This window comes from Coregonus lavaretus (genome assembly GCF_964263955.1).
Source record: "Coregonus lavaretus genome assembly, chromosome: 7".
Lineage (NCBI taxonomy): Eukaryota > Metazoa > Chordata > Actinopteri > Salmoniformes > Salmonidae > Coregonus > Coregonus lavaretus.
The window spans coordinates 40884415-40901121 of record NC_139994.1 but is presented as its reverse complement, the minus strand read 5'-3'; the positions used below and the strand labels follow the sequence as shown (position 1 = coordinate 40901121).

The following is a 16707-nucleotide window of genomic DNA, read 5'->3' as shown; positions in this document are numbered from 1 at the left end:
GCCAAAAACTATAGACCTGTATCCCTTCTTTCTTTTCTTTCCAAAACACTTGAGCATGCTGTCTCTGATTAACTTTCTCCTTATCTCTCTCAGAACGATCTTCTTAACCCTAACCAGTCAGGCTTCAAGACGGGCCACTCAACCGAGACTGCTCATCTCTGTGTCATGAAGGCTGTCCACACTGCCAAAGCTGACTCTCTCCTCTGTTCTCATCTTCCTAGATCTATCCGCTGCCTTCGACACCGTGAACCATCAGATCCTCTTCTCCATTCTCTCAGGTCTGTTAGTCTCAGGCTCTGCACACTCTTGGATTGCATCCTACCTGGCAGGCCGCTCCTACCAGGTGACGTGGAGAGGATTTGTGTCTGCACCACGTACTCTCACGACTGGTGTCCCCCAGGGCTCGGTTCTAGACCCTCTCCTCTTCTCTCTATACACCAAGTCACTCGGCTCCGTCATATCCTCACATAGTCTCTCCTATCATTGCTATGCGGATAACACTCAACTACTTTTCTCCTTCCCCCCTTCTCAAATCAAATCAAATCAAATTGTATTTGTCACATACACGTGTTTAGCAGATGTTATTGCAGGTGTAGCGAAATGCTTGTGCTTCTAGCTCCGACAGTGCAGTAATATCTAACAAGTAATATCTAACAATTTCTGACACTCAGGTGGCGACATGCATCTCTGTGTGCCTGGCAGATATCTCAACTTGGATGTCGCCCCACCACCTCAAGCTCAACCTCGACAAGATGGCGGTGCTCTTCCTCCGTCACAGAAGGCCTGTCACAGTTGACAACTCCACAGTGTCACCCTCCCAGAGTGCAAAGAACCTTGGCGTGACCCTGTCGTTCTCTGCAAACATCAAAGCAGTGACTCGCTCCTCTCCAACATCCGTAGGGTATGACCATACCTCACACAGGAAGCAGCGCAGGTCCTAATCCAGGCACTTGTCCTCTCCCGTCTGGAGTACTGCTACTTGCTGTTGGCTGGGCACCCTGCTTGTGTCATCAAACCCCTGCAACTTATTCAGAACGCTGCATCCCGCCTGGTTTCAACCTTCCCAAGTTTTCTCACGTCACCCCTCTCCTCCGCACACTCCACTGGCTTCCAGTCGAAGCTCACATCCACTACAAAACCATGGTTCTTACCTACAGAACAGCAAGAGGAACTGCCCCTCCCTACCTTCAGGCTATGCTTTAACCCTACACCCCAACCCTCAGGTCTCTTGGCCCACCCACCCCTAGCTCCCGCTCAGCCCAGTCCAAGCTCTTCTCTGTCCTGGCACCCCAATGGTGGAACCAGCTTCCCCCTGAAGCTAGGGCAGTAGAGTCTCTGTCCATCTTCCGAAAACATCTGAAACCCTACCTCTTCAAATAGTATCTTCAAAAATCCTCCTCCTCACCTCTGACTATAATGATAGCTACTTTATTGAGGAAAAATGTACTTTCTATGCCTGTGATATGTGGTTATCCCACCTAGCTATCTTAAGATGAATGCACTAAATGTCTGCTAAATTATTCAAATGTGTGTGTGTGTGTGTGTGTGTGTGTGTGTGTGTGTGTGTGTGTGTGTGTGTGTGTGTGTGTGTGTGTGTGTGTGTGTAGACTACCCATTCAGTGACAGCGAGGGGGGCCAGCTGCTGTCCAATGGGGAAGAGAAGCTGGCAGAGAGTCTGGTCAAAGACGGAGATCCTCGCAAGTCAATTGGTCAGTTCACATCTTGAATGAAGAACATGCTGGGGAGGGAGGGAGGGATGGAGAGAGGAAGGGAAGAGAGAAGGATGGATTGGTGAATGGATGGAGGACATTGGTAACATTTGTGTGTGTGTGTGTGTGTATGTTTTCTAGGAGGGGAGGGAGAGAGTGATGAGGAGGAGGAAGATGAACCTGTGGCTGAACTGAAGAAACCAAACTCTGATGAGGTGAGACCTCTATTTATTGATTGATTGATTTATTGACCTTCATTGATCCCCAGAGGGTTCTATCTACGTGGGTCAGCCCATTGATAGAATTAACACATATAATGATTCTCTCTCTTTCTCTCTCCGTCTCTCTCTCTCTGTCTCAGGGTACTGCCAGTAGTGAGGTGAATGCGACAGAGGAGATGTCTACTCTTGTCAACTACATAGAACCTGTCAAGTTCAAGAGCTTTGAGGTCGCAAACAGTGAGTGTGTGTGTCTGATGAAAGCAAGTAAGGTGTGTGTGTGTGTGTCAATGATGTGCATCATTGGTGTGTGTGCGTTTGTGTGTGTGAGTGAGCGGTTAGTTGTCGTTAGGCCTAATCACCCCTCTCAAGTAGTGCATTAGGCTAGCTAAATTACTAATTCATAGTTAATTATTAGCCAAGAGACACACACACACACACACACTGACACATTGATTGATTTGAACTGATTTTTATATATTCTCTCTCTCTCTCACAGAGAGGAATAAGTATTTTGAGATGTCATCGTTCGTGGAGACCAAGGGTATGGACACACTGAAGAGTGCACCTATCGAGTTTGTTGAGTACAATAAGAAGCAGCTGAGTCGTATCTATCCTAAGGGGACAAGAGTAGACAGTTCGAACTACATGCCCCAACTCTTCTGGAACGTAGGCTGTCAGATGGTGGCTCTAAACTTCCAGACACTCGGTAAGTCGACCTTTCTTTCTTATACCTGAACTCTTCTTATCTTCTCATACCTTTCTCTTTCCTTCTGTTCAGTCTTCTGTCCCCCTGCTTCACTTATTTCCATGACTGACAATCTCCCTCTATCTACATTTACATTTTACATTTTAGTCATTTAGCAGACGCTATCTCCCCCCTCTCTCTCAGACCTGCCCATGCAGTTGAACATGGGTGTGTTTGAGTATAATGGACACAGTGGCTACCTGCTCAAACCAGAGTTTATGAGAAGGACAGATAAACACTTTGACCCCTTCACTGAGAACATTGTGGACGGCATCGTAGCCAACACCGTCAAGATCAGGGTAAGTGGGTGTGTGGGGGGGGGGGGGGGGGGGGTACGTGTGTGTGTTTATGTATGTGTCTGTAACCATCTCCTTCTCTCCATCCGTCCATCTCCAGGTGATCTCGGGACAGTTCCTGACCGATAAGAAAGTGGGCGTGTACGTGGAAGTGGACATATTTGGACTTCCTGCTGACACAAAGAGGAAGTACCGTACCAGAACGTCCAATGGTAACAGCCTGGACCCGGTCTGGGATGATGAGACTTTTGTCTTCAACAAGGTAACATTAATACAGGCTGAAGACACACACACACCATATCGATACACACACTCACACAGTGTACAAAACGTTAGGAACACCTGCTCTTTCCATGACATAGACAGACCAGGTGAATGTACTGTACATATTACCTCAATCAATCACCCCAACTACCTCGTACCCCAGTACACTGACTCGGTACCTCCCGAGTGGCGCAGTGGTCTAAGGCACTGCATCGCAGTGCTAGCTGTGCCACTAGAGATCCTGGTTCGAATCCAGGCTCTGTCGTAGCTGGCCGTGACCGGAAGACCAATGGGGCGGCGCACAATTGGCCTAGCGTCGTCTAGGGTAGGGGAGGGAATGGCCGGCAGGGATGTAGCTCAGTTGGTAGAGCATGGCGTTTGCAACGCCAGGGTTGTGGGTTCGATTCCCACGGGGGTATGAAAAAAAATAATGTAAGTCGCTCTGGATAAGAGCGTCTGCTAAATGATGTAAATAAGCCTCGTTATTTTATTGTGATACTATTTTCTTTTTAACTTTTTGTTATTTTTCTTATTTTTGACTACATTGTTGGGAAAGGGCTCGTAAGTAAGCATTTCACGGTAAAGTCTACACTTGTATTCGGCGTATGTGACAAATAACATTTGATTTGAATTGAGATATGGATTGGGTATGTGTGACATTCAGAGGGTGAATGGGTAAGACAACTTGACACAACTGTGGGAAGCATTGTATTCAACATGGGCCAGCATCCCTGTGGAACGCTTTCGACACTTTGTAGAGTCCATGCCACTACGAATTGAGGCTGTTCTGAGGGTAAAAGGAGGTGCCACGCAATATTAGGAAGGTGTTCCTAATGTTTCGTACACTCAGTGTATATCAATATACACACATAACGATACACACATACACAAGGTAACAACTCATTCTGTGTGTAGGTGGTCCTGCCCACCCTGGCCTCTCTGAGGATAGCGGTGTTTGAGGAGAACGGGAAGTTCCTCGGACATCGGATCTGCCCTGTGTCAACAATCCGACCGGGTCAGTACTGTGTTTGTCTGCCTGGCTATGTGTGTGTGTGCGGATCTTTTGGATCTTGTCTCGTGCAATCTGTTCTCTCAATGCTGTCATCTTGTGTGTGTGTGTTTGTGTAGGTTACCACTACATCAGTCTGAAGAATGAGATGAACCAGCCTCTGTTGCTGCCCTCTCTATTGGTCTACACCGAGGCTCAAGACTACATTCCTAATGAACACCAGGGTAAGAAACTACACTACCCATAACCTCATAGGACTACACTACCCATAATCCCCTAGCACTACACTACTCATAACCCCCTGGGACTATAATACCCATAACCCCTAGGACTACACTACCATAATCCCATAGGACTACAATACCCATAATCCCCCAGCACTACATTACCCATAATCCCCGAGCACCACAATACCCATAATCCTTTAGGACTACACTATCCATAACCCCTTAGGACTACACTACCCATAACCCCTAGGACTACACTACCCATAACCCTCTAGACTACATCCCTAACAAACACCAGGGTGGCCTCCCGAGTGGCGCAGTGGTCTGCGATGCAGTGCTAGCTGTGCCACTAGAGATCCTGGTTCGAATCCAGGCTACGACCGGGAGACCCATGGGGCGGCGCATAATTGGCCCTGTGTCGTCCAGGGTAGGGGAGGGAATGGCCGGCAGGGATGTAGCTCAGTTGGTGGAGCGTGGCGTTTGCCAGGGTTGTGGGTTCAATTCCCACGGGGGGCCAGTATGAAAAATCAAATAATGTATGCACTCACTAACTGTAAGTCGCTCTGGATAAGAGTGTCTGCTAAAATGTAATGTGGCGTTCATGACCTGAGTTATCAGAATTTCCAACTAAGAAAACCTGTTCCCTTCCATGTCGTCATAACAAATCAGAAACTGGGGTATCATCTGTCTACCTTGAGTTTACAGACATGCTGAACTCTGATGTCACCTACTAAGAAAATGACTTTGATGACAGCATTTTTCTGCAGTTAAATCCAAGAACAACAAACATTACTAAGTATGTGTACTAGGTTTTGGCACATTGCTCATTTTTGTGTTGTGTGTTTATGTTAGAGTATGCTGAGGCCTTGACCAACCCCATCAAACATGTGAGTCTCTTGGACCAGAGAGAGAGACAGCTAGCTGCTCTGATGGAGGACAACGGCGAGGTGAGGAGACCACACACACACACACACACACACACACACACACACACACATGTTATGTTCTTCTATCCTAATGGGGACTTATTTTACCTAACCCCTAACCCTAACCCTAAACCTTACCATAACTCTAACTGTAACCCTAACCTAAACCTAACCACTAACCCCTTATCCTAATTCTAACCCTAATTGTAACCCTAACCCTAAATCTAACCCCTAAGCTTAAAATAGCCTTTGTCCTCATGGAGACGTGGGAAATGTCCCCACGAGGGCCAATTTTCCTTGTTTTACTATCCTTGTGGGGACTTTGGGGGATTTTAGGTCCCCACAAGGATAGAAGAACCAACCTACACACACACACACACACACATACACATCACATGATATGGGGGCTACACTGAGGCGTGGTGAAAACAGTAGGGTTTTATCTGCTACACCAGACAAGTGTTCTTGAGTGTGATCCGTGCATCGAATTTTTGAAAATAGAACAAGAGTGTAATTTCCTTGTGGAGCCACGCTGCTTACTACGCCCAGGTTTCATTGAAATGAGTGGGATGCCTCGCAATCTGCAAATGTTACACATCCAATGTAGCAGGCCTGTGAGACTGATGTCAAAATTGTGAATTGAAGATTTACAAGTTAAGAATCATCAACCTTCTCTCCGCTGTGTGTAGCGTGTGTTGGAGCAGCCGAAGGAGGGAGAGAGGGATCGGAAGGGCGACGCCCCCCTGGGGAAGATCCCCTCCCCCCTCCACCCCGTCCCCGCCCCCATTGATGACATCAGCGACCTCATCAGCTCACCTGGACCAGGTAGGTCACACTGTAACAAACACACACACACATCGTTGTTTGGTGTATTATAGAGGAGGCTGGTGAGTGGAGATATTGGGAGGATGGAAAGGTATCAAACGCATGATTTGCATATGCGGAGGACATCGATCCATTTATTCTATTCCAGACCTTATACTAAGCCCGTCCTCATACACTACCGTTCAAAAGTTTGGGGTCACTTAGAAATGTCATCTAATTGATCAGAAATACAGTGTAGACATTGTTAATGTTGTAAATGGCTATTGTTGCTGGAAACGGCTGTTTTTTAAATGGAATATCTACATAGGCGTACAGAGGCCCATTATCAGCAACCATCAGTCCTGTGTTCCAATGGCACGTTGTGTTTGCTAATCCAAGTTTATCATTTTAAAAGGCTAATTGATCATTAGAGAACCCTTTTGCAATTATGTTAGCACAGCTGAAAACTGGCCTTCTTGAGACTAGTTGAGTATCTGGAGCAGTTATCGTGTGTAGGCTTAACCAGATGCTCTATTCTCACAAGAACCTGGGCGAGCTATTGGCCACGTTCCAGGCTGACTACACTGCAGATGCAGATCTCAGCATGTCTGCAGTGTAGTCAGCCTGGAGTGCAACCATTATGTGAGTATCATTGCTGAGTTCTGAAGTGAAAACATCACATCTACATTTCAACCTGTCCTGTCCTGTTCCTGTCTCCATGTTTCAGGCCAGAAAGAGGATCTTATTGCTACAGTCCTGGCAAGTAAGTCATCTCCATTCCACCCATCCACATTACATTACACCACAGAACTCATTATCACCCTCATGTGGTGGGAGGCCAAACCAGTTAGATCATTTCTCTGTTTCCACTCCCTTTCTCTCTCGCTTTCTCTCTCTCCCCTATCGCTCTCTCGCCCTCTCTTTCGCCCTCGCTCTCTCAGATCTCCAGGCTCAGTCTATAGAAGAGTTGAAACAGCAGAAGTCGTATCTGAAGCTTTTGAAGAAACAGTGCAAAGAACTCAAGGAGCTCCGCAAGAAACACCTCAAGAAGGTTAGACTGACACACACACACACACACACACACAGCTTATCCATCTTTCTGCGAAATTAGAAATACTAACTTGTAAAGATGTTATCAATAAACCACAGTGAAATGTTTTATAGACAGCTTCAATCCATTACGAATACTGCTGTTTGTGATTGCATCTATTTGACATGTGTTCTCTGTGTGTGTGTGCGTGCTTGTGCGTGCATATGTGTGTGTGTGTGTGTGTGTGTGTGTGTGTGTATTAACAGGTTTGGACCCTGAGTAAAGAGCAGAGGAGTCGCTGCAACCAGCTCTGCTCCGACACACAGAGACGACGCAGTCAGATGGAGAAACACCTCAAACGCAGCATGAAGAAAAAGTAAGAGAGGGAGGGATGGGGATGGGGGATGGGGGATGGGGGATGGGGGGGGGGGGGTGATGAATAGGAGAAAGACATTCCAAATCAACCACTTGCCCCTTACACAGGAAAGGGGGAGAGACACAGTGGGGAATATTTGTGTGTATTAATGTGTTTGTATGTATCTGACAATATATTTGTTTGTTTGTGTGTGTCAGTGAGCCAGCAGAGCCGGTGCAGAGGCAGTTGACAGCGTTGGAGATGGAGTTACAGAAACAGACGGTGCAGCTGAGAGAGTGGCAGATGCAGGAGCTCCTAAAACTACGTCAACAACAACATACACTGGAGAGAGAGAAGAAACACACACACCTACGAGAGGTACACGCACACACACACACACACACACACACACGCACACACACACACACACACACACACACACACACACACTAATCACACACACTCTCACCCCTCCTGCTGTGTGTTCCAGGCGTTTCAGAAAATAAAGGAGACATCCCAGGAATGTCAGACGGCTCAGCTCAAAAAACTTAAGGAGATCTGTGAGAGGTAAGATACTGTTTAACGCTTTATAACTACTGGATTACTCCCAATATATACTGAACAAAAATATAAACGCAACATGTAAAGTGTTGGTCCCATGTTTCATGAGCTGAAATAAAAGATCCCAGAAATGTTCCAAATGCACAAAAAGCTTATTTCTCTCAAATTTTGTGTGCAAATTTGTTTACATCCCTGTTAGTGAGCGTTTCTCATTGGCCAAGGTAAACCATCCACCTGACAGGTGTGTCATATCAAGAAGCTGATTAAACAGCATGATCATTACACAGGTGCACCTTGTGCTGGGGACAATAAAAGCCCATTCTAAAATGTGCAGTTTTGTCACACAACACAATGCCACAGATGTCTCAAGCATGCTGACTGCAGGAATGTCCTTCAGAGCTGTTGCCAGATAATTTCATGTTAATTTCTCTACCATAAGCCGCCTCCAACATCGTTTTAGAGAATATGGCAGTACGTCCAACCGGTCTCACAACCGCAGACTACGTGTAACCACTCCAGCCCAGGACCTCCACATCCGGCTTCTTCACCTGGGGGGACAGCTGATGAAACTGGGTTTGCACAACTGAAGAAACCGTCTCAGGGAAGCTCATCTGCGTGCTCGTCATCCTCACCAGGGTCTTGACCTGACTGCAGTTCGGCATCGTAACCGACTTCAGTGGGCAAATGCTCATCTTCAATGGCCACTGGCACGCTGGAGAAGTGTGCTCTTTACGGATGAATGCCTGTACCGGGCAGATGGCAGACAGCATGTATGGCGTCGTGTGGGCGAGCGGTTTGCTCATGTCAACGTTGTGAACAGAGTGCCCCATGGTGCCGGTGGGGTTATTGTATGGGCAGGCATAAGCTACGGACAACGAACACAATTGCATTTTATCAATGGCAATTTGAATGCACAGAGGTACCGTAACGAGATCCTGAGGCCCATTGTCATGCCATTCATCCGCCGCCATCACCTCATGTTTCAACATGATAATGCATGGCCCCATGTCGCAAGGATCTGTACACAATTCCTGGAAGCTGAAAATGTCCCAGTTCTTCATGGCCTGCATACTCACCAGACATATGTCATCCATTGAGCATGTTTGGGATGCTCTGGATCGACGTGTATGAGAGCGTATTCCAGTTCCCACCAATATCCAGCAACTTCACACAGCCATTGAAGAGGAGTGGGACAACATTCCACAGGCCACAATCAACAGCCTAATCAAATCTATGCGAAGGAGATGTGTCGCGCTGCATGAGGCAAATGGTGGTCAGACCAGATACTGACTGGTTTTCTGATCCATTCTGTGACCAACCAGTCATGTGAAATCCATAGATAAGGGCCTAATGAATTTATTTCAATTGACTGATTTCCTTATATCTTTGAAATTGTTGTATGTTGCGTTTATATTTTTGTTCAGTGTAGATGGATTTATATCAAAACACCTTTATAAGTAGAGTTAAGTTCTTATGTGCGAGGCAGTGTTGGGGGTAACACGTAACAAAAGTAACACGTTACGTAATCAGCTTACTTTTATGAGTAACGGAGTAAAGTAACACGTTACCTTTTCAAATTGGGGATTATTATTACAGTTACTTTCATAATCATATCTCTACCGGGCGTGTGTTTCCATGATCCGATCTCGACTTGTTTCCTCATTTAGTTCTCAAGCGAGAGGAGAAAGGCTGTTTGGAGAAATGTCATGACTGCTGCTGTCCATAAAGATGTATAGAGGGTGCACCTCTGGTCTTTGCCATTGATCACTTCTGTGATAGCAAAGCCCATAGAGGGCTTTCCTGTCTGGTGGCCTCTATACGTCTCTATGGGTCCGTGTACATGTGGTCTATAACCAGAACTGGCAGCTCGAGATAAATATTTTGAACGAAAAGATAGGAAATCTGTACAGATGTTTGGCTTGCAGTATATATGGCTAATTAAGCAGCCCATATGATAGCGCAGTATTTGTAGACTAGCACAGGAAAGCACGCCACTGATGAATGGAGAAACATCAAACCAGAGTTAGTAAGTAGCCTATCTTTAGTAGAGTACGCGCGGCTTGCCGAACTCCATCCGACAGTAAAACCACTAGTGAGATTTCGAGATTTTTTTCATGAAAGTAAGTCAAAGTAATATAACTAGTAATATAAGGCGTTCCTTTCCACACAAAGTACTATGGTAAAGTAACGCGTTACTTTTGTTGAATGTATTGAGTAATATGTAATGTATTACTTTTTCAAGTAACTAATCCCAACACTGGTAAGAGGTAAGATCATGTTTTATGATCATTTATAATAATAATTGATTGGATTCATATAGCGCTTTTCCAGATGTTCAAAGGGCTGTACATACTAAGGGGAACTCACTTCATCCACCACCAATGTGAAGCTCATCACTTAGGTGGTGCACGGCAACCATTTGTGCCAGAACGCTCACCACGCATCAGCTATTATAGCAACTGTATTACTCCAAATGCAGATGGATTCATATGAAAACACCCTTACAAGTAAGCTAAGTTATTGTTGTTGTTTATTTGTTTTTGTTATTGTTTACAGAGAGAAGAAGGAGCTTCAGAAGATTCTAGACAGGAAGAGACAGAACAGCATTATCGAGGCCAAGAGCAGAGACAGAGACAAGGCAGAGTCGTATGTCACTCTGTGTGTGTGTTTGTTTGTGTGTGTGTGTGGGTGTTAGTGTTGCACGCTATACCGAAACGTCTGAACTTTTTCGATACTAGACATTTTTGTTACTTTCGATACTTCTGTCAAATGTGTCTCACATCATATACGGATTGAGAGGATCGAGTCTGTCTAGTCGCCCCGTAGCGCTCACATCTATAGCCATGAAATACTTTGAATGGCTGGTCACGGCTCACATCAACACCATCCTCCCAGACACCTTGGACCCACTCCAATTCGCATTCCGCTCAAACAGATCCACAGATGATGCAATCTCTATTGCACTACACACTGCCCTCACCCACCTGGACAAAAGGAATACCTATGTAAGAATCCTGTTAATTGATTACAGCTCAGCATTCAACACCATAGTCCCGTCCAAACTCATCACCAGGCTAAGGACCCTGGTACTGGACACCTCCCTCTGCAACTGGATCCTGGACTTCCTGATGGGCCGGCCCCAGGTGGTGAAGGTAGACAACAACACATCTGCCACGCTGACCATCAACACGGGGCCCTTCAGGGGTGTGTGCTTAGTCCACTCCTGTACTCCCTGTTCACCCATGACTGCATGGCCGGGCAGGACTCCAACACCACCATCAAGTTTGCTGAAGACACGGTGGTAGGACTAATCACCGACAACGATGAGGCAGCCTAAAGGGAGGAGGTCAGAGACCTGGCAGTGTGGTGCCAGGACAACAATCTCTCCCTCAACGTCAGCAAGACAAAGGAGCTGATCGTGGACTACAGGACACGGAAGGGCGAGCACGCCCCCATCCACATTGATGGGGCTGTAGTGGAGCGGGTCGAGAGCTTCAAGTTCCTTGGTATCCACATCACTAAGGAATTAACATGGTCCACACACACCCACACAGTTGTGAAGGGGGCACGACAGCGCCTCTTCCCCCTTAGGAGGCTGAAAAGATTTGGCATGGGCCCCTCAGATCCTCAAAAAGTTCTACAGCTGCACTATTGAGAGCATATTGACTGGCTGCATCACTGCTTGGTATGGCAACTGCAAAGCACTCGACCACAAGGCGCTGCAGAGGGTGGTGAGTACAACACTGGGGCCGAGCTCCCTGCCATCCAGGACCTCTATACCAGGCGGTGTCAGAGGAAGGGCCAAAATAAAATCAGACTCCAGTCACCCAAGCCATAGACTGTTTTCTCTACAATCGCATGGCAAGCGGTACCAGTACACCAAGTGTGGAACCAACAGGACCCTGAACAGCTTCTACCCCCAAGCTATAAGACTGCTAAACAAGACTGCTAAATAGCTAATTTAATGGCTACCCGGGCTACCTACATTGACAATTTTTTGCACTAACTTTCCTGCGCTACGTCTATGCACACACACTGGACTCTACCCACACACTCACACATACTTACACTGACACCCCAACATACACACACACACACGCTACATATGCCCCCCCGCACACATAACACGCACACACATGCATACTGACGCCACACACACACTCTCCACATACACTGCTGCTACTCTCTATTATCTATCCTGTTGCTTGGTCACTTTATCCCTACCTATATATACATAGCTACCTCAATTACCTCATACCCCTGCACATCGACTCGGTACTGGTACTCCCTGTATATAGTAATGTCATTTTTACTCGTTATTGTTATTCACTGTGTATTTATTCCTCGTGTCACTATTTCTACTTTGTTTTAAATCTTTCTTTTTAACTCTGCATTGAAAAAGGACCTGTTGTTTACGAAGCATGTGACTATAATACAATTTGATTTGAATTATTTGTCTGAATCTGTCGTAGAAATATTTGACTCAAAAGTAGTCAACTCAAAAATATCTCTCAAGAGACTGGAGCTTGTGAATCCAAAAATTAGACGTTATTATTGCGTAACAAAGCCGAGCTTGCTCCATGGAACAACTGCTTGCCCTGACCCAGAGATCTCCTTTTATACAGACACAAATGCATAGTCATCCTTACATAGCATATACAGCTACTCCACTACAGCCCCATCAATGTGGATGGGGGCGTGCTCGCCCTTCCGTGTCCTGTAGTCCACGATCAGCTCCTTTGTCTTGCTGACGTTGAGGGAGAGATTATTGTCCTGGCACCACACTGCCAGGTCTCTGACCTCCTCCCTTTAGGCTGCCTCATCACTGCATGGCAGTGTGCTCTATTCTATACACCTGTCAACAACGGTGTGGCTGAAATAGCCGAATCCACTAATTTGAAGGGGTGTCCACATACTTTTGTATATACGGTGCATTCAGAAAGTATTCAGACCCCTTGACTTTTTCCACATTTTGTTACGTTACAGCCTTTTTCAAAAATTTATTTAAAAAATCCCTCATCAATCTACACACAATACCCCATAATGACAAAGCAAAAACAGGTTTGTAGAAAATGTTGCGAAAATGTTGCTAATTTATTACAAATAAAAAACAGAAATATCACATTTTTCAGTATTCAGACCCTTTACAGCCTCAAGTCTTCTTGGGTATGACGCTACAAGCTTGGCACACCTGTATTTGGGGAGTTTCTCCCATTCTTCTCTGCAGATCCTCTCAAGCTCTGTCAGGTTGGATGGGGAGCGTCACTGCACAGCTATTTTCAGGTCTCTCCAGAGATATTAAATCGGGTTCAAGTCCAGGCTCTGGCTGGGCCACTCAAGGACATTGAGAGACTTGTGCCGAACCCACTCCTGCATTGTCTTGGCTGGGTGCTTAGGGTCGTTGTCCTGTTGGAAGGTGAACCTTCACCCCAGTCTGAGGTTCTGAGCGCTCTGGAGCAGGTTTTCATCAAGTATCTCTCTGTACTTTGCTCCGTTCGTCTTTCCCTCGATCCTGACTAGTCTCGCAGTCCCTGCCGCTGAATAACATCCCCACAGCATGTTATAAGAAGTTTGTTGATGGATATTTATACTTTGGGGTTTATTTGTTATCATTTCAGTTTTACTTGGTGTTATCAATGTTACACACTAGACACTGTTACACACAATAGGGATGGTGCCAGGTTTCCTCCAGACGTAACGCTTGGCATTCAGGCCAAAGAGTTAAATCTTGGTTTCATCAGACCAGAGAATCTTGTTTCTTATGGTCTGAGAGTCCTTCAGGTGTCTTTTGGCCAACTCCAAGCGGGCTGTCATGTGCCTTTTACTGAGGAGTGGCTTCCGTCTGGCCACTCTTCCATAAAGGCCTGATTGGTGGAGTTCTGCAGAGATGGTTGTCCTTCTGGAAGGTTCTCCCATCTCCACAGAGGAACTCTGGATCTCTGTCAGATTGACCATCGGGTTCTTGGTCACCTCCCTGACCAAGGCCCTTCTCCCTCGATTGCTCAGTTTGGCCGGGCGGCCAGCTCTAGGAAGAGTCTTGGTGGTTCCAAACTTCTTCCATTTCTAAGAATGGAAGCCACTGTGTTCTTGGGGACCTTGAATGCTGCAGAAATGTTTTGGTACCCTTCCCCAGATCTGTGCCTCAACACAATCCTGTCTCGGAGCTCTACGGACAATTCCTTCGACCTCATGGCTTGGTTTTTGCTCTGACAGGCGCTGTCAACTGTGGGACCTTATATAGACAGGTGTGTGCCTTTCCAAATAATGTCCAATCAATTGAATTTACCACAGGTGGACTCCAGTTATTTCATCCATTTTAGAATATGGCTCTAACGTAACAATGTGGAAAAAGTCAAGGGTTCTGAATACTTTCCAAATGTGTAAATTAAGCCCAGTGGTTATTCTTTGACTTTAGCTAATACGCGTTATTTTTTTTGCACTGGTTTCGATATTGAGTACTTTGATACTAAACCTGGTATCGTGACAACACTAGTCTGTGTGAGTGTGTCTGTGGGTGTGTGTGTGTGTCTGTGTCTCATGGTCTCTCTTCACCTCTCTCTCCCTCTCTTTCTTTCTCTCTCCCCCTCTCTCTACCTCTCTCCGTAGGGAACTGAATGAGATCAACAGGAAGCATATCTCAGACTCTGTCACCTTAATCCGCCGGGTAAGTGTGTGCTGGCCTCACACACACACACACACACACACACACACACACACACACACACACACACACACACACACACACACACACACACTTATTGCCTCACTCTTGAGTACATCTCCTTTATACTGCTTTCTGCGCTCTGCCAGCCATCTCCCTTTTTGATGTCAATAACTCTCCCTTTCTCTCTCTCTTCCTTTCTCTCTTTATTTTCTCCCTCTCTCTCTTTTTCTCTCTCCCTCCTTTCTCTTTCCCTCCTCTCTCTTCCTTCTCTCTTTCTCCTTCCCCCTTCCTCCTGCTTTCTTCCCATTCTCTCTGTCTCCTCACCCTCCCTAGTTGGATGAGGCCCAGTCAAGGCGTCAGGAGAAGTTGGTAATCGGTCAGAGAGAAGTCCTACGACACATAGAGGAGGAGCAACCACTGGTGAGACACACACACACACACAAATTGGTGAGACAGACACACATACTGTACCTTCAAATTTTATTTTATTGGCGTGGCTGTTAAAGTTAAATGAATCCTTCATCTAATCAATTAAAATATATTTATTCACCATCTCTTGCTCGCTCTCTCTCTCTCTCTCTCTCTCTCTCTCTCTCTCTCTCTCTCTCTCTCTCTCTCTCTCTCTCTCTCTCTCTCCTCTCTCTCCTCTCTCCTCTCTCCTCTCTCCAGCTGCAGGCCCGATTGGAGCGAGACTTGGAGGCGGAGTTACAACGTCTACCAGAAGAGATCTGCCAATACCTGCAGGTGCAACTTGAGTCCAAAGGTCTCCGTAGCGACGCTCTCTTCTCCTCCTTATCCAATCACAGCCCTAGCTCCAGCTCGGGTCCGCCCTCCAACTGCTCCACACCCACTTTTCCCTTAACACCCAATAGGAGCACCTGGAACAGGAGCCTGGACAATAGCATCGCCTCATTGGTGGACTCATCCTCTTCCTCTACTCCTGTCCTATCAGAAGCAGATATGTAAGCCATATGTACATTTATGTAAACCTAATGGTCCTGGGCTTTAGTTGGTAAAATTATTATTTTTTGTTTTCATAAAACATATATATTTGTAATTCTTCTCACCGGGATTTTAGAGAGAGAGAGAGATACAGACGAGGTTATCAAATGTTTTTTTCTTTTTTCTGTTCATTCATTTTTTCTTTTTTTTATCAATGTCTGTTGGACATTTTGTCTCTCTACCAAAGCCACTTTCTCGTGTGATGCAATCTCCCGCTTTAACTCCTGAAGCTTTAAGCAAGCACACCATTTTTCTTCAGGAAAATTACCCATGCTATCTGTCCCAAACAAAAAATCTGGTGGCTTAACTTGGAATTGTTTTTGGCATTGTTTTGACTGTGAATGGTGGCAATGTATTGACTTTTGAGTGGTGGGTCTGTGTTTGAGCTGCAGTACCAAGATGAGACCACCAGATGGGAATGTTGTATCAGCAGTAGTGAGCAGTTTCTGTCTCTATCCCTATGCGATTCTCTGTTATTGGCTAGACTAACGCTACAGCTAACATTGAAAGGCACTTGTTTACACAAAAAACTGCTAGGCAGTGCTAGATCTGAGCTAGCATAGCGTGAGGCTAATGCTACATGATAAATAGCCAGAATGCTAATCCCCTGATCTGCAGCTGGGGGACACATGAATGGTAATGAAAGAGGGATGACGTGGAGATGATGGCCTGCTCCGTCTGTTATGCCATTATGTTATTATTCTGATTTATTTGAGATTATTTGTGTGCGGGTGGGCGCATGTTCATCTCCGGGGTAGATGGCTGCTTTTTGGTCTGTAAACTATTCTCATCTCTCACATCGCTCACAGCCAACTAGAGAGAGAGTGTTTGTGTGTTTTCCCTGTCTTTTCCCTCGATTTCTCTGTTCCGCTCTCTCTCTCACCCCCCCCTCTC

At 46.0% G+C, this 16707-nt stretch overlaps 1 protein-coding gene across 1 annotated transcript in view; it reads left to right on the top strand.

Moving 5' to 3' along the window:
• The window catches only part of plcb3 (phospholipase C, beta 3 (phosphatidylinositol-specific)), a 95359-nt gene extending 79483 nt beyond the window's left edge, over positions 1-15876 (top strand). Inside the window, exons 15-33 of the mRNA XM_084165330.1 lie at positions 1608-1709; positions 1851-1924; positions 2071-2167; positions 2427-2636; positions 2820-2974; positions 3072-3233; positions 4151-4250; positions 4364-4468; positions 5324-5418; positions 6087-6222; positions 6929-6964; positions 7143-7252; positions 7498-7607; positions 7805-7964; positions 8077-8153; positions 10704-10793; positions 14754-14811; positions 15145-15231; positions 15481-15876. Of these exons, the coding sequence (XP_084021456.1) occupies positions 1608-1709; positions 1851-1924; positions 2071-2167; positions 2427-2636; positions 2820-2974; positions 3072-3233; positions 4151-4250; positions 4364-4468; positions 5324-5418; positions 6087-6222; positions 6929-6964; positions 7143-7252; positions 7498-7607; positions 7805-7964; positions 8077-8153; positions 10704-10793; positions 14754-14811; positions 15145-15231; positions 15481-15777 (2261 nt within the window). The 3' untranslated portion in view covers positions 15778-15876. The remainder of the gene's footprint in view (positions 1-1607; positions 1710-1850; positions 1925-2070; positions 2168-2426; positions 2637-2819; positions 2975-3071; positions 3234-4150; positions 4251-4363; positions 4469-5323; positions 5419-6086; positions 6223-6928; positions 6965-7142; positions 7253-7497; positions 7608-7804; positions 7965-8076; positions 8154-10703; positions 10794-14753; positions 14812-15144; positions 15232-15480) is intronic.
• Positions 15877-16707: the final 831 nt, after the last annotated feature.